Source organism: Xyrauchen texanus, chromosome 14 (assembly GCF_025860055.1).
Source record: "Xyrauchen texanus isolate HMW12.3.18 chromosome 14, RBS_HiC_50CHRs, whole genome shotgun sequence".
Lineage (NCBI taxonomy): Eukaryota > Metazoa > Chordata > Actinopteri > Cypriniformes > Catostomidae > Xyrauchen > Xyrauchen texanus.
In genome coordinates, this window is record NC_068289.1 from 44,410,241 (window position 1) to 44,435,766 (window position 25,526).

Here is a 25,526-nt window from a genome sequence, read left to right on the forward strand (position 1 = left end):
AATGAAAGTTATCAGCTGCATTTGAAGCCATTGTAAAATGCAGATAAATGCACACTTGTGACCTCACATTTTATACTCATGTGGCAATTGGCTTGGCAACTATGAGTAGCCAACAGTTAGAATAATTGACTATTAATGGAATTGTTTATTTTTATCAAAATATTTTATTTGTATCCATTGGTGTTTTTTATCATATTTATGTTGCCACACAAAAAGCAAAAGCCATTTGATGCTGTACATTACAGTGTTTTTACAGTGATAAAATCCCTGTAACATGTGGCCTTGTGTGGCTTATTGCTTTTATATAAAAATAATAAGTAGTGGTAAATTGAGAGTCTGAAGGAGAGAGATCTCTCACCTCTCTGCTGGGGTCACGTCAGCATAGCTCTCCTGCCTCCTCACGCGGGGGGCTGCTGGACGAGCACTGCTGGGTCGTGCTAATCTTCTGCTTACATAAACATTCAAGCAAACAAAAGTACTTTCAAACAGCATATAACAGAGCACTTTTCTTAAGGTATGCATGTGACTTTATGAGTGGGTAGTTTAGGTAACAGCAAGTTCTGAAATGGCTAAATGCTTATAAAAATAGTGCTGTGAACAAGAGTAATGATCGAGCTTAGAGTGATATCTTGCGGTACACTGTAGTGAAAGCGGTGATTTTCATCTGTAAGGTCCACTGCCAAGCAATCTCTCATGGGGCAAACATGATACACTCCATCCACTCACAAACAGCACATTATCACATTGTGTTACATTTGTTTTCATTGGAGGGAAAATTACAAAAACATTTTTATTTTCAAAGCAATTAACTTATGGGATCATTAGCATTAATTGAGAAAGAAAGGAAGGATAAAAAGAAGAAACAAACCTGTGTGTCATATGAGATGGCAAAGCATCTGTTGCTTCGCCATTTTCAATGGGAACTGGTTTCTCTGATGGAGCAGCATCCCCTTCTGGAAAGAAATAAAACAAAAAATTCTGTATGTTTTACATAATTAATTTTTTTCTTTTAAATGACCTGAATATTTGAAGACAGGTTCCTGTCAATGGTGGTTTTGCTGCCCATGAAACAGTATTTTGCATTATTTGTATTACAAAATATATGTTTGTCCATTTGACACTTGGATTATTTAGCCGTTTTTTTACCTTAATGTGATGAGGAGGGTGGCATGGCCGGGTCGTGATGGAGCACGGCCAGCGCTGAATCAGCTGATCAGCGGGAGAGTGAGATTAAGGGCAGCCGGAGATGTCGGTTCAAGAGAGAGGGAGATGCACGTGGCCGTGCTGCATGTGTGTCTGTGTTTGTTTATGTTTGTTTTATCATTAAACGTTACTTTTACTGTTCAGCCAGTTCCCGCCGCCTCCTTGCCCATCCTTGAACAGTTACACTTACACATTAAAGTTAAACAACAATTCTGTTCCTCATATGTTTGTTTTGGTGATTTAAAGCAAGTCATATTTCACATATGTGTTACCTCAAGGAGTTTAGGCAAATTTGGCCACATACAAAGTGCAACGTCTCGGCAGTGACAACCGCATTCAAATAAAAAAATCAGCATTTCATTTTTAGTCATTGTTTAATACAATGACAATTTAAAGGAAGATTATATTATTTAGAAAATATAGAAAACAACATGTCTTTGTAATATAATACTATTTTATTTCACACAGTATATATGTTTGTTTTTTTTATGCACGAAAATATATAGATGCCTTCAAATCTTAAGAATGGGGTCCCACCATAGGGGACTGTCATACTGTATTTGGGGTCCTATGATTCAAAAATGTAAAAGACTCTGCCCTATATTATCACTCGACTGTAATGTATGGGTCAACCCGAGACCACCAGGCTGATGGAGAGAAACTAAAGTGGTGAGAGTTTCACATACCTCAGTTTGTGCCAGGAGAAGACACTTATATGCGCTATTGATGATGTCATTAATATTTTTTCAGTTTGGTTCTGTACACACTACGTGGAATTAATCCAAATGCAATTGTCAATCTCTGAATTTTTTGGGAGATAATTTGGTTGTAGAATGCAGTTTTTCCCTCCTGTAAATGACCAACAAAATGTGTGTTCAGAACAGGATTAAGCACTAAAACGTGACTTGGCAACAGCATTTAGCTGCGATGTGTAGTATGTGGCTTTTTGGCATCCTAGATTAACGTCTAATAATACATTTTCCACTAAGGAAAACTTTAGAAGACATGCAAGTTGTGATATGTTTTCTTTAGTAGATGGTTCATATATCTTTTGCACACGTGACTCATAAGCCAGAGTAAGACTATCGTTCCTAAATTTGACCGTGCAATGTTGCAGTTTTCAATAAAGGCACAAGCCAAATGTCTAGGTGTTTTATTTACTCGCTAAAGCCAATTTTTACATGCACTTTGCATTTGCTGATTATTTTAGACCATGTTTACAGAACTTGCTGTAACTTAGGACAATCTTTAATTTCAAACTGAAATGGCTATGCAACAGTAACATCATTTGGAAAATAGTTAAAAATAAAGCAGTAAGAGTGCTCACTGAAGAGAACCTAAAACTCACCTCCTTCACTGTTAGACTCATCTGAAAGAGAGGTATACAATTAGTCATCATTTGAGATATAAAAATCACATTAAACAATATCTGATCTGCCATTGTGATTTAATCACTGTACCAAATACACTAAAACTGCATTCCATTCAAATCGGCAATTTGAAATTTCTAACTTTCTACTTGGAAAAGTACACTTGAAATCAGACAACCAACTTTGAAATTGGTGTAGAAGTCCACAACATTGATTTTGTGGGTGCGAATGTATAACGTTACATGACGGAATCCAGGAACACTAATATACACATTACACTAATACTACACATTCACTTTTGAGTAAATAAAATAAAAAAAAAACATTAAATGTAACAATTTTTACATTATGTAAATGAAAAATAATGCACACCCCAAGGTGGTACTGCAGCCACAATGCTAAGTGGAAGAAGTTGTTTGTCAATTTCTTAATAAAACAATGTCTTTGTTTTATTTGGCTATTTTGTTATGTAGGCTGTATGGCTCTTTGAATTAACTGAAATAATTTGGCAAAGTACCTGGAACTACTTCATAGCTGTGCATTTACTGAAAAATGAACAACACTTTAGAACGTCTGTCAACCTATCAGAATCTAGCATTCAACAGTGATTATATAAAAATGAATGGGAGAAATTGGAATGCCCAACGGTCAACGGATGTAGAAAGTAAGTCCCACCTTACAGGTAAAAGAGCCAATCACCTTTTAGATAGACTTCACCTGTCAATCAACTCGAGAACGCATAAGTGCTATACAAGCCGGGTGTTTTTTTATCGTTATCTGAGGTAAAGTAGCACAATTTATTATTCCAATGTTGTCCGATTTTATTGCTGATTTAAAATATGTTCTTTGATCGTAATCGTTTTTTGAGATTTCAGGCTTTCCCCATTCAAGTAGATATTGGCTGCACTGCCATGACTGGAAATAGCCTCCCGAGAGCGTTCTAAAGATGGCTGAAAGTGAACTGACTTGCAAGAAGACTTTGGGTGCATCTCAATCAGCTCGCTAGCTCCCTATGTCGTGAATCAGTATATCGTGAACACAAATTTGGGCACTGGCAAGGGTGCTCATCCACTGAACATCAGGACATTTATGACTCAATTACCTGTGACTCAATTACCTGTGACTCAATTACCTGTGACAAAATAACATGCTTGCGCATTCAAGCGCAGCTGTTATTAACCAGCACAGTCACTGTATAAATTACACTTTTGTACATTTTCAATGAAGATATTCAAATGTACAGTAATATTATGACATTAAATAAAAATACAAATATATAGGAGTGTATTTTAAACTTAATTTTGTCACCTCTAATATTTAGAAGATTGTTTCCCTTTCATGGTCATTATGAATGAAAGACATTACAAACAACATGCGGTGAGCAGGGCGGAGCCGAGCGGCATCAGAGCAGTGCAAGGCCGGGAAGATAAGTGGCAAATGACCTTCACCTGCATGCCACTCCAATCTTGAGTTCCACCGAGGGGCGGTGTGGCACGCAGGTGAAAGGGAATATAGTGAGCAACAATAATCCCTAGTATTTACTGTGTATTGTGGAACGATTTTGTGACTGAGACAGACCTAGAAATGGCCAACTCTCTGATCAGTTCCCAAACTACTGAACTAGGGAGCTGACTGAGATGATATTTGACTTTGAATGGAACACAGCATAAATGTACTGTAAGTCAACCATTAATGAGGTCTGTAAAAAAAGAACAGCTCTGTACCTTGAACCCCTGTTTTGGGCCACCGTCGCTGTCCTTTAGCTGAAGAGGGCCTTGGGATCCGGGAAGGACTCTCAGCCTAAATGGAATGAGGAAAGACATTCACGTCCATTGTATATCACAATGAGCTCCACTAAAGCACTTAAACTGACATTCCTCAAAACCATGTAACCACTCCTTTCTTTTAAAACCTTCTGAGACACGCACTGTTATTTATCACCTCTAGTGAAAAATTATACTAGAGGTGGTCAAAGAGAAAATGTAAGGGCAAAGCAATTTTACCTGGCATAAAAAGAAATTACCTGAATATCAGAGAGATCTGTAGGCTAAGTGATGTAAATGATGTAGTAAAGCAGCACTGCCCTCTGATAGTTATGTAGATATATCTACTACTGTATAAACGATATGGCAAAATCTCCATCGGCAGACACTTTTCTACCATTGCACGTTATTTACTGTAATACCACCCCACCTTACCTGTAGTATGTGGTCACAAAAGGATGAGCACTGTGTTAATAGTTAAATTCTTCATTTCAAATGAATTTCTGTGTTTTAACTGGGCTGCCATTAAAATCTGTCAGTCATGCATAACACAACCTGCATGATCAGGCCTGTCTTTGCGCCGTGAGAATAGTAAATATGCAGCAGATCTTTTGTTCTACAACGAGCAAAGCAGGCACACAAACCACAACAGACTCGTACCTCCAGTTCACCGCCCTCAGCCTCCAGGTGAGAGAAACAAAGACATGAATAAAGACTGTGAGGAGCATTCCATCAAAACACATATTGATGAAAGCATATGATTTCACTGCCCTCCACCCAGAACTATAAAATGTACATGGAGGTAAGGTAAGGTGAGTAAGCAGACAGGCTACACCATGGTTGTGGGCGAGAGGTTGAACTTACCTCTTCTGCTTGAGCTTCGTGGGTTTTACTTGCATCTTCTGGGTGAGGCTTCGGCTTGCAAGTCTCCTTATCTGCCCTGATCTATTTTCCAAAAGAATAAACAAATAGAGAGGGATGTATTAGAAGGATGAAGGATGCCAAACTCAGCAGCTGTATCTGAAACTCCAATGCAGCAGTGTTGACTAGTTTTCTTAAAAAAAAAAATCAATGCTAGTGTTAAATAACAAAGAATATAAATAATATAAATCAATATAATTAAAACGAAATGAAAATATAAAAATGAAGGACTATTTCTAGCCATCATTTAGCGCAATATTTCAGCGCTACTCATGAACAACATCTCAGATGTAGATGCTCAATAGTTCGGTTCACTTATAATATGCATTTAGAACGGGCACTGGAGGTGCATTTCACTGGAGGTGAAATTGAATAAGAAGCGAATTAAACTACTGTGAACTCGCCTACAAACAGACACATACAGGACTTCCTGGGGAGTTTAGAATGTCAAAATAAAAGCGTGAGGGTTTAAAAGTTAAAGGTGTCACGGAGAGACTCACGGAGGCAGAGATATGAACTCAGTAGCGGGGTTTATTGAACAGATGATTGAACCAGTGATGTAAACATTATGAGAAAATCTTGTTAGGCGAAGTGGCAAACAGCAGGTGAGAGATATCCAGACAGGGTATAGACATGATGAACAGATAACTATGTTTGACATAGTAGAAAGGTCTGAAGACTCAGAGATACTATCGATGAGAACATAGTGTGTGTGTGAAAGCAGGGTATATATGCAATCTTTGATTAGCCACAAATTATATGCAGGTGCGCGTAATCAGAACTCAGGGGAGAGTGAGTGCTGTGACGGTAGTCAGGAAGAATGAGAGAGAGAGAGACCGGTGGATCCGTGACAAAATGTGTACGATTGACATATATTACTATTATAATGTATTATTATCATTAGTTTACAAATGATAATAATATTTAATTTTGAATGGGTTCCAAAAACCTGAGAATGAAATTTTAGCTGATTTCTTACAATTAAATTGAACAAAAAAGAGATTCGAAGTCCAGAAGAAGAAGCTTCTTTTCTACTGAAGACTTGAAGACTGGAATTACTGTTAATTTTGCTGCTACATTATCCAGTATACTAGTTAATAATAAAAAGTGTTTCTTAATAAGCTATACATTTATATTGAAACAATGTGTAGTTAGAGGTTTGTGTTTCTTTACATATTAAAGAGTTCTCCCAATCAGTTCCACACAATAATGTAAAGATATTCTAAACTGATTATGCAAAAAAACAACACTGGTATCGGATCGGGATCGGCCAATACTGAGATTCCGATATTGGAATCAGAAGAGAAAAAGTGGAATTGGTGCATCCCTAGTTGTGGTCTCCCATGTAACTTTATAGAAGTTCACCCGGTTATAGTTTACTTCAGTGTTCCAAACCCAGAAATGTGAAAAGGGCCCATTGAGAACAGAAAAAGAAGAATGACTACCTTTCTAAAGGCTCTGTCCTTCAGCTTCTCCTCCGTCTCTTTGTGCCGTACTTTCTCTTTTTCTCTCTCCCGTCGTTTCTCTCGCTCGCGGTCTCTCTCCTTGTCTCGTTCTCGCTCTCTGTCTTTATGAGGTTCTCGTTCTCTTTTCTTCTCCCTCTCTTTATCTCTCTCCTTATCCCTGTTGTGTCCCTTCTCTTTCTCTCGCTCACGGTCCTTCTCTTGGGTCTTGTCTTTCTCCCGGTCGCGGCTCTTGTCCTTGTTACTGTCTTTTGTCCTGTCTCTTTCTCGTCCCTTGTCAGTCCTCTCGGCATCTCGTCGTCTGTCCTTGTCTTTACTCTCCTGATCTTTGGATTGATCTGGGTCTTTCTGCTCTCGGCTCCCACTGCTCTCCTTGATGCCCTTCCTCTCCTGAACAAAACAGACAGAGACAACATCATACCTTCTCTTTTTTAACAAGTACAACAAATAAGGGATAAAAATGTGTAGTCAGCTGGTCAAAATCGCAGATTATAAAATGGATAGCTCCAACTCTAAATTATGATTGGATGGGCCACGTTTAAAGCTGTTGTAAATGCTGATAAATGCATTTATGTGACTACACATTCAATATTAACATTGCTGCATTGCTTGGTAACCACAAACAGCCTAGTGTCAGGCTAATGAACTATATTACTTGGCCGAAGAATTTATATTACCACTAATAATCTTAATGTAAAAAAACCACAATTGGTGTCTTATCATATTGCTATTTCGCAGTTAATAAAAACAAAAAGGTTCATATTATTTTAAATAAATTAAATTCCAGATTTAATTACTGAAAGACAATGACATGATAAGAAACCACAAGGGGACAAGTTGAAGAATGAATAGTGATTTAAGAAAAGAAAAGTCTTGTTTGGCTGAAACTCTCAAAAATGTCAAGCAGTTCTTACCTCTCTGTCTCTGTGACGCTCCCTGCCCTCTCTGTTCTCTTTGTCCTGGGATCTGGAGGTGCTGGGCTTCCCCTTCAGGTCAAATTTTTCACCTGATAACACCCGCCTAACAGCTTCATCACTGGAGAGCTAAGACAGGTGCTTACAGTTTAACAACAACTCAGGCTAATGAACATGTGACAAAAACTACCATTACCGTGGGTGTGAGCTGTGGGTGTGATTTATTTTACAATTATTGCAATTTAAATTGATATGATAAACATTTTATATCTCATATTGTTGCTGTTTGGATGCCAAGGCTAAAAGAACAAAAATACATAAAATCACATCAAATTCAAATTCTTATTCTTCTTATTATTATTATTATACAATAGTAATATCTCTGTCGTATTTTCCTCACTGTCACACTGCATTCCGACAGGAAAACTACAGGAAGAACTTTCAGTTTCTATGTTAGGTTGACAATAGCTTTTTTTAACATGCTCCTAATCCCCAAATTTGGAGAAATGCTATATACTCCTCTTCTGTGCACAAAACAAAAATTGATGTGCCTTATTTGTACATTGACTGACTTGTATATTACTTTGGAGCAGCCAAAAGTGTTAGGAATTGTGTGAATGAGCACCTGGAGTTCTTTGCGTTCACAGTGCATGTAATAAACTAGTCATCTCAATTCTTTTCCTGTACTTTGTGAATCGTTGTGTTAGCAGTACAGGGGCCTGATATAGAAACTTTGCATGCAATTTACCAAGCACAGATCAGGATTTATAAAAAAAATAAACTTGCCGTAAATATGTACGCACTGTCCACACACTGGGCCTCATAAATGAAACATGAGCAGAACAAATGTGTGTAAATCGTTGGTAGAGACGTTCTGACATAAATTGTTAGATTCATGACATTTTTGGTATTTTCAAAACGTTAGTTGATATGAACAAAATTTGCACCTTCTCCCGACCACTTGTAAAGCAAGCATTAAGCATCTGAACTTATTTTCTTTCAGGCAAACTGTCATGATTATGTTTTGATAAAAGTGAAATTAAATAATAACAAAATTACATTAAATTAATTACATGAGTGGGGGCCTGGGTATCTCAGTGAGTAAAGATGCTGACTACAACCCCTGGATTCGCGAGTTCGAATCCAGGGCATGCAGAGTGACTCCAGCCAGGTCTCCTAAGCAACTGAATTGGCCCGGTTGCTAGGGAGGGTAGAGTCACATGGGGTAACCTCCCCATGGTCACTATAATGTGGTTCACTCTCACGGGGCGCATGTTGAATTATGTGTGGATGTCGCAGAGAATAGAGTGAAGCCTCCAGATGCACTATGTCTCCATGGTAACACGCTTAACAAGCCACGTGAGAAGATAAGCATACTGAAGGTCTCAGATGCGGGGCAACTGAGATTCGTCCTCCACCACCTGGATTGAGGAGAGTCACTATGCCATCACGAGGACTTAGAGCACATTGGGAATTGGGCATTCCAAATTGGGGAGAAAAAGCAGTGAAAATAAAATAAAAAATAAAAAACTTTTTCTTTTTATACCATAGGCTACACTTATTTAGAAATGTTTCTTTATTTTTTCAAAATATGATTGTTCTAAACTCTGCTTATCATTTTTCCAGCAGAAGTGCTTGATTTGTCTCTAAAATATTAATACCCTCTAACGTGACAGGTTGGATAGTTTTATTTTTTTATATGATATGAGGTCTATAATTTAAGTCTCATAATTTAGTATAGGCATCGGTAAATCACATTCTGTATGGTCAATGCTACTGCTGTTAAATCCATAAATAAACACATAGTGGGAAGTTGTGTACACAATACAATGTGGACAAAATAGTTAAAGCCTGCACACTGTTGTATAGCTTGCAAATCTCTAATATCTTACAGCGTTACGGTCAAAGATTACCAAATTATATCACCGTTATCATCATGATTTACCCACGAAGTTTCACAACTGATGCTGGTGACGCGATGCAAACTGAACCAGAGAAAGTTAATGGTGGTTGACACTCATTTCGAACCATTTTTATTGACTACTTGAACTGTTTGATTCACAAAAGAATAATGTAAGCTAATAGACCTGCTGCCGTCTAGTGTGTCATTATAATAATCAAACAACCATAACAAGAAAATGAGAAAACACACACTGCTTTTGATTGGGTAACTTTAGAAGCACTGAATTTTTTTATTTGTATATTTTGTTCTATTATTTTTAATCTATTTCTATTCATTGCTGTTTATATTGTTATTTTATTACTGACTGTTAACTAGTCTTGAATAATTACTTAAATTGAAACCATTCTTCCATAATTAACATATTAGTTAGTGTTATTATTTGTTGTAGTTTTGAAGCTGGTATTGAGAATCGTCAAATTTCACACAGACTACTGAAATTTTGGTATTGTGATAATGCATAGCCTTTATGGTACACGTTAGATCTTGCTGCAGTAACATGATGAAAAAGTAGACTTATTCCATAGAAGTGTGAGCACCCCTGCTGTTAATAGTGGTGATGGAGACTTTCCTTTATTTGACTACCATACATAACATAAAATAATAATCATATGACAAAAGCTTCCTCCCCTACCCAGTGTAGTTTACATTTCTGTTGCAGAGAATTGAGTTGATTGCATAGGTACACTATTAGGTTGGGCATTGGTCATAATTTCAGAAAAATATACAACATACACTTGTTACTTGAGCATGTAACTTAAATGTACTTTTTTCTCTCTGGACAAGTGAATGACCAATTTACTTGTCCGGAGGACAAGCACATGACAAATGTCGTGCCCTGGCTCAAATGTATGCTCTAGTCGATTTTGTGTTTTGACCATTTGTGAAATGCGTTAAACTCTGTCTCGTTTATGCTTTGTGAGAGTGACTTTTTTGTAGTGTCATCACTATTCATATCTATACAAGCAATGTGTTTATGATTAAATTACTACTAGAACACAAAATTGTTTACAAGAGCACAAAGTTCTTCGTAGATCCAGCCACTTAATTTTGCTCTCAAATTGATTGATTGATGCATTTAACTTTAAAATGTACAACAGTTTCTAGAAAAGTCCTGTGGGAAACACTGGGTATTATTGATATCGATATGGCCTTCTCTCAAAAATTATTTGACCTACTTCTGTGTTACAATGAGAATATTTATGCTGATTGAGAATATTCAAGCTAAATGTATCTGATATCTGAATGTGTATAATTATTTACTGATATCTGAATTTATATAATTATTATATGGACTTCCAGTGCAGCCTTGTGCTCTGCTCATGATGAAGAGGATCTTCACATATCAGCAGTACCACATCAGCAAGTACTTTCATCAAATCAACACCTCAATGAGAAAGAGGCCACACCACTCCCAAATGGCATCACCATAACAACAGAAGGCAGTCAGATCTCTTTAATAAAATCAGATGACCCGTACTAAGGCGATGTGTGAACTGATGCTGTGTGCTGTGAAATAGGAGTCCTGAGTGCACTTTGAATGTATTTATTAATAAAAAAAAATGTATTACAGCGTGCACTTGAGTCATTAAAACTAATTTTTTTTTTAACCACTCCACAGATTTCATATTAGTAAACTATAGTTTTGGCAAGTCATTTAGGGCATCTACTTTGTGCATGACATGAGTAATTTTACTAACAATTGTTTATAGACAGATTCACATTTAATTGACTATATCACAATTCCAGTGGGTCAGAATTTTACATACACCAAGTTAACTGTGCCTTTAAGCAGCTTGAAAAATTCCAGAACATTATGTCAAGCCTTTAGACAATTAGCTTCTGATAGGAGGTGTTCTGAATTGGATGTGTACCTGTGGAGGTATTTTAAGGCCTTCCTTCAAACTCTGTGCGTCTTTGCTTGACATCATGGGAAAATCAAAAGAAATCAGCCAAGACCTCAGGAAACAAATTGTGGACCTCCACAAGTCTGGTTCATCCTTGGGAGCCTGAAGGTGCCTGAAGGTACAATGTTCATCTGAACAAACAATAGTACGCAAGTATAAACACCATGGGACCACATAACCATCACACCGCTCAGGAAGGAGATGCATTCTATCTTCTAGAGATAAATGTAGTTTTGTGCAAAAAGTGCAAATTAATCCCAGAACAACAGCAAAGGACCATGTGAACATGCTGGATGAAACAGGTAGACAGTATCTATATCCACAGTAAAACATGTCCTTTATCAACATAACCTCAGCAAGGAGGTAGCCACTGCTCCAAAACCACCATAAAAAGCCAGACTACAGTTAGTGCACATGGGGACAAAGATATTACTTTCTGGAGAAATATCCTCTGGTCTGATGACACAAAAATTGAACCGTTTGGCCATAATGACCATCGTTAATTTTGGAGAAAAAAGGGTGAGGCTTGCAAGTTGAAGAACACCTCAACATCCCAACATCCCAACTGTGAAGCATGGTGGTGGCAGCATGTGGATATTTTAAAGCAACATCTTAAGACATCAGCTAGGATTGATGTTGCTTCAATATATCCACATGCTGCCATGCTGCTGTTATAGCTAGGTCACAAATGGGTATTCCAAGTGGACAATGACCCCAAGCATACCTCCAAAGCTGTGGTCAACAAAGTCAAGGTATTGGAGTGGCCATCACAAAGCCCTGACCTCCAGTCAAAAGAAAATGTGTGGACAGAACTGAAAAAGCATGTGCGAGCATGGAGACCTACAAACCGGACTCTGTTACACCAGTTCTGTCTGGAGGAATGGGCCAAAACTCCAGCAACTTATTGAGAGAAGCTTGTGGAAGGCTACCCAAAATGTTGGACCCAAGTTAAACAATTTAAAGGCAATGCCACCAAATACTATCATTGTGTATGTTAACTTCTGACCCACTGGGAATGTGATGAAAGTTATAAAAGCTGAAAAATATAATTCTCTCTACTATTATTCTGACATTTCACATTCTTAACATAAAGCAGTGATCCTAACTGACCTTAGACAGTGAATATTTTCTACGATTAAACTTCTGACTTTAACTGTAGCTTACTGCAATGTTCTGTTTGATATGTTCCTGTTATTTTTGGAAAATAAATGTTTAGTGTTATAAAAGTGTGTTTGTGGGGTGGGGGCATTCAGAAGGGCCCACTTTTTTCTTTTTTTTTTTTTTGCCTAGGGCTTATGCAATATTGGTCAGGGCATTTCTCTGCCAGGCAAAAGAAAGAAAAACATGGACACCATAAAAAAAGCTTTGCTTTGTCGCCATGCGATTCGCCGCAAATGTTCACTCCAGGGGAGAAAAGATCGTTAGAAATCTTTTGTTTCGATTCAAAATGTTGATAGTGGCAAGAAATTGCATTCACATTTGGTGTGCAAAGGCCTTAAGTCCTCACTTTCTATTGTGACCCTATTGTGCTTGCTAAATCCAAATTTTACAATGTGAATGCACTTCATTCATAGTTAAAACATTTCCTGTCTGGATAAGTCTTATTAGAAACCCAATACTATACAGTGGAACACAGGTGCAGCACTGCAAAACATAGGCTTAAAATGTCCTGCCTGGCCAATTTGCCATTAATCCCAATGCAAGATGCAATGACAGCCCCTCCTTCATGGTACTGACAAACCTTATGAAAAAAAACCCATATAAACCAATTTTATTTATTTAAAAAAAAAAACTGCAATTTGATTATGCCAGATAGTGTTTTAAACTGCTTTCAGAAAAATAAATTTTTAAGGATCTATAAAAACATCCTAAAAAGGATTTTCTTTTTTATTATCTGAGAAACAAGTTAGGTTAGGTTTATGCTTTATACACTCAAAGATCATTTCCCAATGGTGTGAGAATAAGATATTTAAATAATATAGGCTAATAATAAAATACATTCTAGATATAATAAGATGTATTCTCTGTAAGTCTTAATATACAATTATGTTAACTGATCTTGTTTATAGGATTTTTAGAAATGTTTACAATAAAACAAGACAAAAACTGTATTAAGAAATTAGCAGTTAGCATCAGTGTCTATTCACATGCAACTTGAGGCTTCAGTCTGTTTTCTATAAAATTTTCTTAGTTTCTCACACAGTTGAACCACATGTCTGAATGGCAAAATGCATATGGTAATAATACATAGATGAGGTAATGCGTTGTAAAAACAGCAGTTGTAAGCTCCGTATATGGTTATTTTGAGGAGAAGACTGGGTGAGAAAGAAGCACGTGCATGTACACACAATCTTTCGCTCACTGGAATTTATAGAGAACTCTGCGCAGGATCTGGCATACATACGGTTTTATACATATGAAAACTTTTATGAAATGTACCCAAGTTTTATACATGAGGCCCCAGATCCTTAATCATTAGACTATCACCACTGTACCCTTTTATATATTTTTCTCTTGTCATCTCATAAAATATCCCAGTGTGCTGTACAACAACAAAGCAGTCATTTTGCCCCAAGGTTCACACCTGCTCTTTTCCATGCATACATCACTGGGCTCCCCTGATAATGCTGCTGGCACTGTTTCATGCCTCCTTAACCTTCAGGAAAGCCCAAGGGTGCAATTAAAGGAATATGTCTATAAATGAACCCCATTTGGACAGCATTAGTCTTGAGTCAATCACTAGACTAGTTAAATGGCTTTTGAATCCTACAGCACAGAAGTACAGTAGCTGTGTGATCCTTAATCGCTGGACTGACCTTGTTGAGGCAGCACTTGGCAATGGCCTGCAGCAGCTCATTGGTCTTCTCTGGTTCATATCCAGCAACGATCCGAGCTGGTTTGGCAGACAAGGGCTCTCCGCTTACCAGCATCACCACGTCGATGGCCTTCTGAAGAAATGCTATTTTTGAGTCTTTATCCTGCATTGTACAAAAAGAGAACTGACATTTGTATACTTAAATATAGGCCACTTCCACACTTATATATTTAGATTTTGCTACATTTCTGCCTCTCATCAAAATTTGAATGGCGTATTACTCAACCAAAAATGGAGACATTCAAAAATGCTATCTACTACGGCATATTTTGGAAAGCGATGACTTCGAGGGCTGGTCAAAATTCTTACGTGCCATTGAGCACCACTCAGCCAAATATACTCACTTACCACTTTTATGGCCCCATTTAAACATTATCATGCATTTCGTATAAGGATCTGGATATTCTTTAGCTGGATTGTATTTACACCTTGCAGTCAAATGCATCTCCATTGTGTCTCCAAAATGTTACCCATTCATAATGAAAAACACTACTTGCATATTACATTGAAACCAGACTTATAGTGAATTTTAAATACACTGATGGATCATTCAAATGCTTTCGATCTCTTTATCAGGCAGGGTTTTTCTTTTTTTATTAATTTTTTTGGCGGCTGAAAAAGATACATTTCGGGTAGCAGAATTAACAGAAAAAGGTAAGAACACACAACACAGCACTTTAAATATGGATGACTGTAGCTTAAACTGATCACATAATTAATTACTTAAGTTGTTGTATCCGGACAACAAAAATGCATTTGCATTTATAGCTTCTTTGAATGTGGTCAGAATCCGTTCGTGGAATATGGTTTCAGCGATCCGATCACAATCCATTTTGGGAGTATTTACACCTGTAATTTAATGTGGCCAAGTGCAATTCGATAGTAATCCGATCACCGAAAACACATTTGAATGCAAGGTGTAAATAGGACCTATGGTCCTAATAAAGTGCCAGATGTGGTCTTCTGCTGTTGTAGCCCATCTACCTCAAGGTTCGATGTGTTGCACTTTCTGAAATGCTATTCTGCTCACTAAAATTGTACAGAGTGGTAATCTGTGTTACCGTAGCCTTTCTGTCAGCTCAAACCAATCTGGCCATTCTCCATTGACCTCTTTTATCAACAAGGCGTTTCCGTCTGCTGAACTATCGCACACTGGATGCTTGTTGTTTTTGGCACCATTCTGAGTAAATTCTAGAGACTGTTCTGTGTTAAAATCCCAGGAGATCAGCAGTTACAGAAATACTCAAACCAGCCCATCTGACACCAACAATCATGCCATGATCAAAATCACTAAAATCTAATCTTTTCCACATTCTAACGGTAGACGTGAACATTAACTTAAGCTCCTGACCAGTATTAATGTAATTTTATGCATTGCACAGCTGCCACACGATTGGCTAATTAGATAATCGCATGAACAGGTCTTCCTAATAAAGTTCACAATGTGTAGTTTTCATTAAAATTGACCGAAAAGGGACATACATGATTCACTTTTGCCTAAGCTAGAAGATACATTGAGTAGGCTGTATGTGTGTTCATTGTCTTATATTTGATGCAACGCATTGTAACACTTCTTGTACGGTTTGTATCCGGCTTAAGACCATGTCCACACTAATACACTTTGGGTTGAAATCGTATTCATTTTGATACATCTATGCCTCTCATCTACTCTGAAACGGCAAATTTGAAAACGGAGACTAACGAAAATGTTCTCTAGTACCGTATACTGCAAAGTGATGTGGTTCTGAAACAAAAAACTGAGATGTCAACCAAAATTGTGTGGATGAGAGTGAAGTTTACTCAAATTTGCAGGACGTTAAGACAAATTCTGTTAATTCTTTTTTGTTAAATAACACCAAAATGGTTAAACATTTGCAAGATGCAACAACTGCAAAATGATTATCACTGTCAACAATCCGAATTTTAGGTGTGACTCCTGTATTATGTACACAATAATTTAAGGGATTCACAGCCGCATTTACATGCAGTTGTAACTCCCAAATGTTTGCAGTGTGTACATGGCTGAATAGAACAGAAAATAATAAATGTTCATTTATTGATACACATCTAAGTCCAATAGAATTTATTTGAGCAATCAAACTATGTTTAGTTACAGGGACAGTCCCCCTGGAGCCAACTGGTATTAAGAGCATCGCGCAAGGATCATTCATTGTGGTATTTGAGCCTGCAACCTTTCTGGTAACACCCTCATCATCTTTAACCTACAACATTTTTTGGTGGTGTCGCTTAGTTACCTTAGGCTCATATAAGGCCAAATGCATAAATGTAAATGTAAATATAGGCTAATAATATTGACATGGTCCTTTGAACACAACTATACATCAACAAAAGGAGCTTGATGATGTGTTCACTCCATTAACTCTCTTTTGTTTCTGTATTTCTGCTTTGCTGGTTATAATGAAGTGCAACTGTCTGTGTTCCCATTTAATGCTTTTTATACTTTCTGAGGTCCCAAATGAGCTCCCAGAGGCAGAAAAACCTGTTTGCTGACACAATCTGTTATGATTTTACATACTCAACTGTGTTTATCAATTTACTAGCTACAGAATATCCATGCCATCAGAATTTTTCTAACCACCACGTAAGTTTCATAAAAAATCTAATAAGGAATAAAATAATAAATTACATTTTGCAAAAGGAAAAAGGCCTATTTCTAGGACTTATCAAATGTTTTGCATGCTAACATTATTTTCATAACAAATAAATCACATTTCCTCCCCAATTCCAGTAAGTCGGTAAGTTGTCAACACTAACTTTTCTTGCTAGCTGGCTAAAGTTTACAAACGATATAAACTTGATATTCTAGCTAAATAAATAACATGATATCTCTGCTTGAGCTTCCCTCTTGCTTGTGAAATAGCCAGGGTGTGTGTGACGTTGGCACCATGGTGTCACATCAAGGGTGGGTTTTCGAGCAACGCTGCAGGCTATTGGCCCAATGGTGGGAATGCAGATCGATTTTGGTCTCACAGCTCGAGGTCCGAGGCTATTGGCCCCTTCTGATCAGTTGATAGCCCTGGCTAACACTGACCCAATAGTGGAAACATGGCTACTCAGGCCCGGGTGGTGTGATAATGGGCCTTACAGCTCACACGGGCTCTGGCCAGCATTTGGAGCAGGATCACACTTGAACTCTTCACTTTGCACACATACACATACAATTGTAACATGATATATCAAATGCAAATAAGAGGATTAATTGTAGAAGACCATTAAATTGTCATGATTTTAAGGCAGAATTGCAATCTCTGGTTTGCACATATATGCTAAATATGCATTCATGTACTGTATAGCCTAACATTTCTTTTAAAGGGATAGTTCATCCCAAACATGCAAATTCTGTCATTATTTACTCACCCTCATGTTATTCGAAACCTGTAAGGCTTTCTTTCTGCCAGTGAACACAAAAGGATACTCAGTCACCATTCACTTTCATTGAATATTTTTGTTGTACAATGAAAGTAAATGGTGACTGAGGCTTTCAGTCCTTTACATTCTTCCCAACATCCTCTTTTGTGTTCCACATAAGACATAATGTTAATTTATGGATGAACTAAGTCCTAAAACATTCTAAAAAGACAAACTGTTAAAGGCATTTTACCTTCACATTATCTGACTTCATCTCTGCCTCTCCATAAAGTCCTTTCATAAAGCCTGTGGTACGAATTACCTGGAAACATTGGAAAACCAAAAAGTACATTTTGCATTAATGAAAATACATACAGGGCTTAAAAGTAAGGATTTACTTGGGCTGGGAAATGTAACTTAATGATAAAAAATTAAGAAAAAAAATAGGCATGTTTTATTCCCAATTCTTGTGGCTCAAATTGGCATACATAAATTTGTAGTGGTCGGCCGATATTAGCTTTTCACAGATATATCGTATTGGCGTATATGTTTTCAGATATGCACAGATATGAAACATTTTTCAGAACATATAATGAAGAAAACAATGTTTGGGGTGATTTAGAGTTGGTGTCATAACATAGTTTGTTCAGCTGAGTGCATTCCAACTCCATTGTGCGGAGTTAAGCGGTGCGGAATTAAGTGGTGTCTTCACGGTAAGTTCAGGGCTCGACAATAAGGAATGCCAGTTGGCCAGGGGCCAGTGTGAGAAAGATTCAGGCCAGTTGCAAGAACTGTCACAAGCAAACAACAAGCAAGAGAGCACCAAAATTACACAGAGCGAACGAAGTCTTCTAACAGAGGATCGAGCGCGAGTATATTTATCTCACAAAGATGCGCAAATGCATAATATACTGGACGAGCAAAGGCACAGTCATGTGCACGCACAAGATCGTGCAGACACCGAGTGCACTCTTCTAGCACTGTACTTGCTCTTTTCCAAGTGTTTTAGCAGCAGCTATTACCAATGTGTAGAAAATAGCAGAAAATAAAATTTGTTGTTATTTAACATGTTTTGCAACATTTTAAGTATCCCCGCACATTCCGTGTTCACAGACATATTTTACATTTATGCAACAATTTATTTCTATAAGACTGAAAATCCATATCTCTGTGTATATGTTTCATCATCATCGCTCTCTGTGCATCAGTCTCATAAAGGGACAGAGCGCTAGTTTTATTCCCACTGTAAAAAAACAAATACATTTTTTCTCATTAATTCGCCTTTAGAGATGAAGTGCCGAATGAGAAGTAATACAATTTGTTAAACCCCAGTTATACACGTGTCTGGAAATCACGAGCTGCTCAATATCCAAAATGTAAGTATACATTTAATTAGGTAATGCTTCAAAACGTAAACATTAATTCGACATGATAATGGCGTTTGATATGAAAAGAAGCAAGATCACTATGGCTATTAGGCTATTATTATCAGAGCTGTTCAGCTGCAGGGTGAAGATGAATATTTGAAACAGTCTACTTCATATCATCCTCATGAAATACCCGTTAATTGTCTCATTTCTGGACCATACAGGCATTTTTTTTTTGTTCTTTGTATATCAGTCAGTGTTGATCTTGTTTGGGTTGTCTGATTTCATGTTATATACACATTGTTAATTCACAGATTAGGCCTAATATCTACCTACTGTATATTATACATCACAACCGTGGAGAGGGGTCATCATAGGAACTCTGACAGGTCTGCGGCTACGCAGCCCTATACGTGCTGTGACACATTCCTCCTGTAACCATCATTAACATCATTCTGTGACTTGTGCCACAGTAGAACTTGTGTCGGTTCAGATGAGATGGGATAGCCTTCGTTGCCCTCGCAATGCCTTCATTTGGCCCTTGAAACAGTCTCTCTGATTTTTCTCCTGCACATTTCTTCTGTTTTCAACACGGTGACTACGAGAACTGATTGTTCGCTTACCATCTAATCTACCCAGACCCTGACATGTGGCCTTGTTAGGAGATGATCAACATTATTTGCTTAACTGTAAATGGTCATAATGTTTTGGCTCATCAGTGTATGTGTTCTTTAAACTTTGGCTTAGAGTACTACTATCTCAAAATGATCAAGTACAAAATTGCAGCAGTGTGGATTACCCATAAGCCCTTGCACTTGAATAAATTATGTTTGGTTAAAACAAGGAATCTTATGTAGAAAAATAATAATTGATATTTTAAAAATATGTATAGTTTTAATTCTTTTGACTATATTTTGTTGCTTTGTTGAAGCTGGTTGATAGTTGTGATTTGTGTGAAGACACCATGAGGGTGATTAGTGTTACCTCTGGTAAACATGGAGCATGTTAAATTTAAGCCATTTTTCTTTACTCAACTGTACTTTACAAAAGTGCAGATTTATGTTCACTTGGAAGTAGCCTACTGAGGACAATCCAATGTGCCATTTGGCTAACCGAGATTCCAGTCATAATTTCCCTTATACTGTATAAGACTTGCTAGAACTCCATTTAAATGGTTAAATAAAAAGATTATCCATTAATCACAGATGAGTTAAGTTTACTTGTAACTAGTTAATGTAATAAAAAAATAAGTTCAGTTTACTTGAGCCAAATAAGAACGTTTACTTAGAAAAAGCATGCAAACTGATTGCTTAGAAAAATCTAAGTAAGGTCAACTAATTACATTTTACCATGTAAGCCTTAATTAATTATCAGTAACAATCTTTCTACTTTCATCTTAAGGTGATTTTCAGTTTCAAAATGCTGTATAGCTACAAGGGATAGTTCACCCAAAAATGAAAATTCTCATTTACATATGCTATACCAGATGTGTATGACTTAATATGCTGAACACAAATGAAGATTTTAGAAGACTATCTCAGCTCTGTAGGTCCATACAATCCAAGTATCTACCAGAACTTTGTAGGCACCAAAACTTTTGACTTTTGATATTGATCAATATCTAATAGCTATTATCATGACATGTTATCTAAATATGTGATGATTTACACTTGTGGTGTCCTGGACTCTTTAGTTTTGTTTGCATAACCATGTGGACAGACCTATGCCCAGTAACCAGGTTAACGGCTCAACAAGAGCCATGTGACTTAAATCACACAACACCCAAGCTGCCTTTGGCATTGTATGAACATTATCTCTAATCTTTTGTACTGTAATGTTTATTGCACACTATTTTGTGTTGTATTTGTACTGTATTGCATGGTTTTCCTTTTTTTGTATAGCCTTTGCTCAATATAGTGTACACTGTATTGTCTAACACATAATACTGACCATTGTGCAGTATTTAAGTTATGCTATTTTATACACTGTCCCACGTCTGTTGCATTGCTGTATCAATTATTCTATTCTGCTCGCCACCATCAATACAGAAACATAGTCTCAACATTCTGTACATTCATCACGACCTTAGATGATGAAACATTTAGGTTCTGGGTTGTATGAGACTTTAGAGAGCGGACACATTCAGACTGAAGTATTATGAAACATCTTTTTATAATATGACGACCATGAGCAGGCTACATTAGCAGGTTAGCCTACTGCTATCTATAAACTGCATTTTAAGTATTTAAAGCATAATGCGCAGAAAATTGGATAAATAAAGCAGTATTTATGTAACAATAATGTGTTTAATAACTCACCTCACTGAATATATCGTGCAGGTATCTGAACGGCGGTTTGCTGAGCAGTTTTTCTGTCAGTGGAGGCTTTTTAATCACTTTCCCCAAACTCTCCTGGGTCTTTTTGGCCACTGATTCGTTCATAGCAACAAACTAAAGCGGTATTTAGTGTAAAAGATGCGTCTTTATTGAATTAATCTTGTGTTGGTGTTCTGCTAGCTGCAGATTTCTGCCCGCTAAACTCTGCTGCTGTTGCCGTGGCGATAGCTTTCTGTCCCACAATCCGCCATTGTGCCAATTCTGCGCCTGCGCGGACACAATCAGAGTTGTCCAAAATCATGTCAAGTGCTTTGTTTCTTTTATTTCTATCGAGTTTAGTACCCATACTATGGAGGTCCAAACCTGCAAAAATAATAAATAAATAAATGTAATAATAAAAAAATAACTAAAGGAATAAATGTCTTGATAAAACTAATATAATTAGTTTTTAATTACATTTATTCCTGAATTTATTATTGTATGACTTTATTCATTTATTATTTTCTATATTTATTTTTAACTTTTTTTTTATTTATTCATTTATTTTGCATTGTTTTAAAAAATTGTATTTATGTGTTCATTTATTTTTTTAATATTTATTTATTCCCACATATATTTATTTCCATATTTATTTATTCCCATATATATTTATTTATTTATACATGTATTTATTTAAACTTTTCTGTGTGCAACATGGAAATGAGGGAGGCGGTCCTTGTGTAGCTCCAGTGCATCATTGGTTGAGAGCTCAATAGTACTTATTGAAAGCAAATAAGATGGACATCCCACCTTAGCACCCCCTGACTCGCACAGATTTAGAATATGCAGGGAAACGTTTAGCAGAGAATCTAACAATCCAGGATGTGCTTTGACATTCATTCTGGCCTACAGCTCTCCTAAACTATCAATAAGCACCTCTACTCTCGTGGAAGTGGTAGCCCTCGTGTCAAGCCCTCCTCGTGTGAAGACCTACTTGGGTAAAGACCAGCGAGTCTACCTGTGTGAGTCCACCGAGCAAGGACACTGACACAGCGCCACTCACCATAGCACTTAAGTATTTTTATCTCTTATTATTTTACTTCTACATACTAACATGTCTAGTTCACTAATAACACATGCCTTCAAGCACATCCCTGTTATCTGTTGTAGAACGTTCACAAGATACAGATGCAAGACCAAACGCAACCCACACAACCAATGGCAACTTCGCTCTCGTTCTCAGTGGGACTCTGGAACTGCCAGTCTGCTGTGAACAAAGCTGCATTCATTCCAGCCTTTGCCACACAGTCCACCCTCAGCATCCTGGCACTGACAGAGACATGGATACGTCCTGAGGATACAGCAACACCTGTTGCTCTCTCCAACAACTTCTCCTTCTCTCACACCCCTCGTCATACCAGTAGGGGTGGGGGAACAGGTTTGCTCATTCATAATAACTGAATGACTTTTTCACCACAGGCCTAGTTACTACAATGCATCCCACAAAAATACATTTTGTTGTCATATATCACCCTCCATGTCAGCTGACAAGCTTTCTTGAGGAGTTGGATGTCCTGCTGTCCTCCGTGCCAGAGGATGGCAGGCCACTTGTGGTTCCTGGTGATTTCAACATACACCAAGACAAGCCCAAGGCCACTGAACTGAATACTCTTCTGGCCTCATTTGATTTGGAAAGACTACACACCACAGCAACTCACAGATCGGGCAACCCGCTGGACTTCATTTTTACACGTAACTATATCACCTCAAATATTCTTGTTACACCTTTACATGTCTCTGATCACTACTTTGTTCAATTCAACACGATTCTCCCATCTATAGTAAAACCGACTCCACCGTTGGTTTCCTTTCGCCGTAACCTCTGTTCCCTCTCACCCTCTTGCCTTTCCACTGATGTCTCTGCCTCTCTTCCCACATTACATTTATTTTCCACGCTTGATGTAAACACTGCCACAGACACACTTAACTCTACTTTAACAACCTGTCTAGACAACATTTGTCCTCTCTCCTCTAGACCAGCTCGTACTACAACACCCAGCCCCTGGCTGTCTGACGTTCTTCGTGTACATCGGACTGATCTCAGAGCAGCTGAGAGGAGATGGCGTAAATCTAGAGATCCAGCAGATCTAGGTTAATATCAACTTCTGCTTGCAACTTTTTCAGATAACGTTAAAGCTGCAAAAACCTCCTATTACCAGACCAAGATCAACAGCCCCACAGACATAGCTTATTTAGAACATTCAACACACATCTCTGTCCTCCCCCTCCACCACACATCACTGACAGCAGATATCTTCGTAACATTTTTTACAAATAAGGTTACAACAGTCAGCAATACATTCACTGCACCACACCCTGCCAAACACCTGGCTCCTGTATGCAACCATTCTTTATGTTTTCTCCTCTGACTGACACGGAGGTCTCTAAACTCCTCCTCTCCAACCACCCCACCACCAAATGACCCTATTTCATCACACCTTCTCCAGACCATCTCTCCTTCCATCCTACCTGCACTTACACACATAATTGACAAATCTGTACTTACAGGCACTTTTCCCACTGTCAAATGAATTAATGTAAATTTAAATGTACTCTAAATGAAACATTGTCATTTGATGCGTGGTTATCGACTTCATACATTAAGTTGCGCAAATCTCTATATATATATATATGTGAAGCGTCAGCTATAGATTTTTTTTTATTTTATTTTATTGCAGAACTTATATATACATACATAAACGATCAGGGAAATTAAGCATGGTTGTATCTTTTACATTGAACAATCATAACAACAGAAAAAAATATTATGGATTTGCGGAAATCAAAATATGAAGTTATATACGTGAAAAAAAAAGGTTAAATCATATAATTTATGAAACTTGCTCATTTTGTGGTTTTGTTGAAGAAACAGCTCCCCATTTATTTTGTGATAAATATAAAAATAAATACATGTGGGAATATTTAAATATGGAAATAAATACAGGTAAGAATAAATAAATATTTATAATAATAAACTAATGAAAGAATAAAAATAGAGAAAATAATAAAGGAAAAAAGTCTACAAAAATAAATTCAGGAATAACTTTCATTAAAATCAAGACATTTATTTTCTTATTATTACATTTATTTATGTATTTATTTATTATTTTTGCAGGTTTTGTCCTCCATACAAAGGCCTAGATGAAATAAGAAAATGACAACAAATAATTAAACTAAAAAATAAATAAATTAAATAGTATTTAGAAATGAATGCATTTATTTATTTAAATATTTTAAAAATGTAAAAAAAATAATAAAGTATAGGTATATTAATAATAATAATAAACATAATAAATAATGCAATATGTACAAATAATAAATACTTAAAATAAACAATAAATGGTTACTATAAAATAAAAATCAAATGTATACAAATATTAATTTATTTATTAACAAAATAATTTATTTATTAAAAAGTTATATTTATAGTATTTTAAATACATACTGTTACGCTTGAGTAATGAGGCAGACAAGGAGATGCGGATCCAAACGCAGTTGAGCTTTATTAAGTGAACCAAACAGGAAAACACAAAGGAAAAACCCACGGTGGGGAAATGAAACATAAACTGAATGAGCTGACCAAGGTAGCCACGAATAGGGAACTCGGGAAGGAAAGATTCACCAGGTTAACATCAAAACGACGATCGACAAAGACTGAACAAAGACACGGGGTATAAATACACAAACATGGGATAGGTGGCCAATGAAAGAACAGAACTCAAACAAGATAACAAGGTGATTAACAGAAACCAAAGGCAAATTAACAAGGGCAGGTGTAAACAATGAACAGTGAACACGAACGCTAACAAGGACTATGGAGTTACATAAGGGACTAAAGTGAAAACTAAGAAGTGCAAAAGTGACAACAATGGTAAACAAAAGGGCAACAGTGAAACAAGACAGGGTATTCATAACACATACAATAATCATTCTAAAATATTTATAATGATAGTAGTACTACTGATTATGAATGATAAACACTAAATATTACATAATGCAATTTGTAAAAATAATAAATACTACAATTAAAAATAAACAA

The 25,526-nt window shown here is 36.9% G+C and overlaps 1 protein-coding gene across 2 annotated transcripts in view; it reads right to left on the bottom strand.

Annotated features, from left to right (window-relative positions):
• LOC127654790 (TRAF3-interacting protein 1-like) overlaps positions 1-21,681 on the bottom strand; it is a 42,293-nt gene extending 20,612 nt beyond the window's left edge. The window contains exons 1-11 of one of the 2 annotated variants that reach the window (XM_052142214.1): positions 21,431-21,681; positions 17,999-18,067; positions 14,318-14,479; positions 7,635-7,763; positions 6,703-7,110; positions 5,201-5,281; positions 4,997-5,017; positions 4,298-4,373; positions 2,552-2,572; positions 869-953; positions 359-445 (exon numbers count right to left, since the gene is read on the bottom strand). In XM_052142214.1, the coding sequence (XP_051998174.1) occupies positions 359-445; positions 869-953; positions 2,552-2,572; positions 4,298-4,373; positions 4,997-5,017; positions 5,201-5,281; positions 6,703-7,110; positions 7,635-7,763; positions 14,318-14,479; positions 17,999-18,067; positions 21,431-21,553 (1,262 nt within the window). In that variant the 5' untranslated portion in view covers positions 21,554-21,681. The remainder of the gene's footprint in view (positions 1-358; positions 446-868; positions 954-2,551; positions 2,573-4,297; positions 4,374-4,996; positions 5,018-5,200; positions 5,282-6,702; positions 7,111-7,634; positions 7,764-14,317; positions 14,480-17,998; positions 18,068-21,430) is intronic. The other variant, XM_052142215.1, reaches the window with a different exon arrangement.
• Between the last annotated feature and the right edge of the window lie 3,845 nt (positions 21,682-25,526).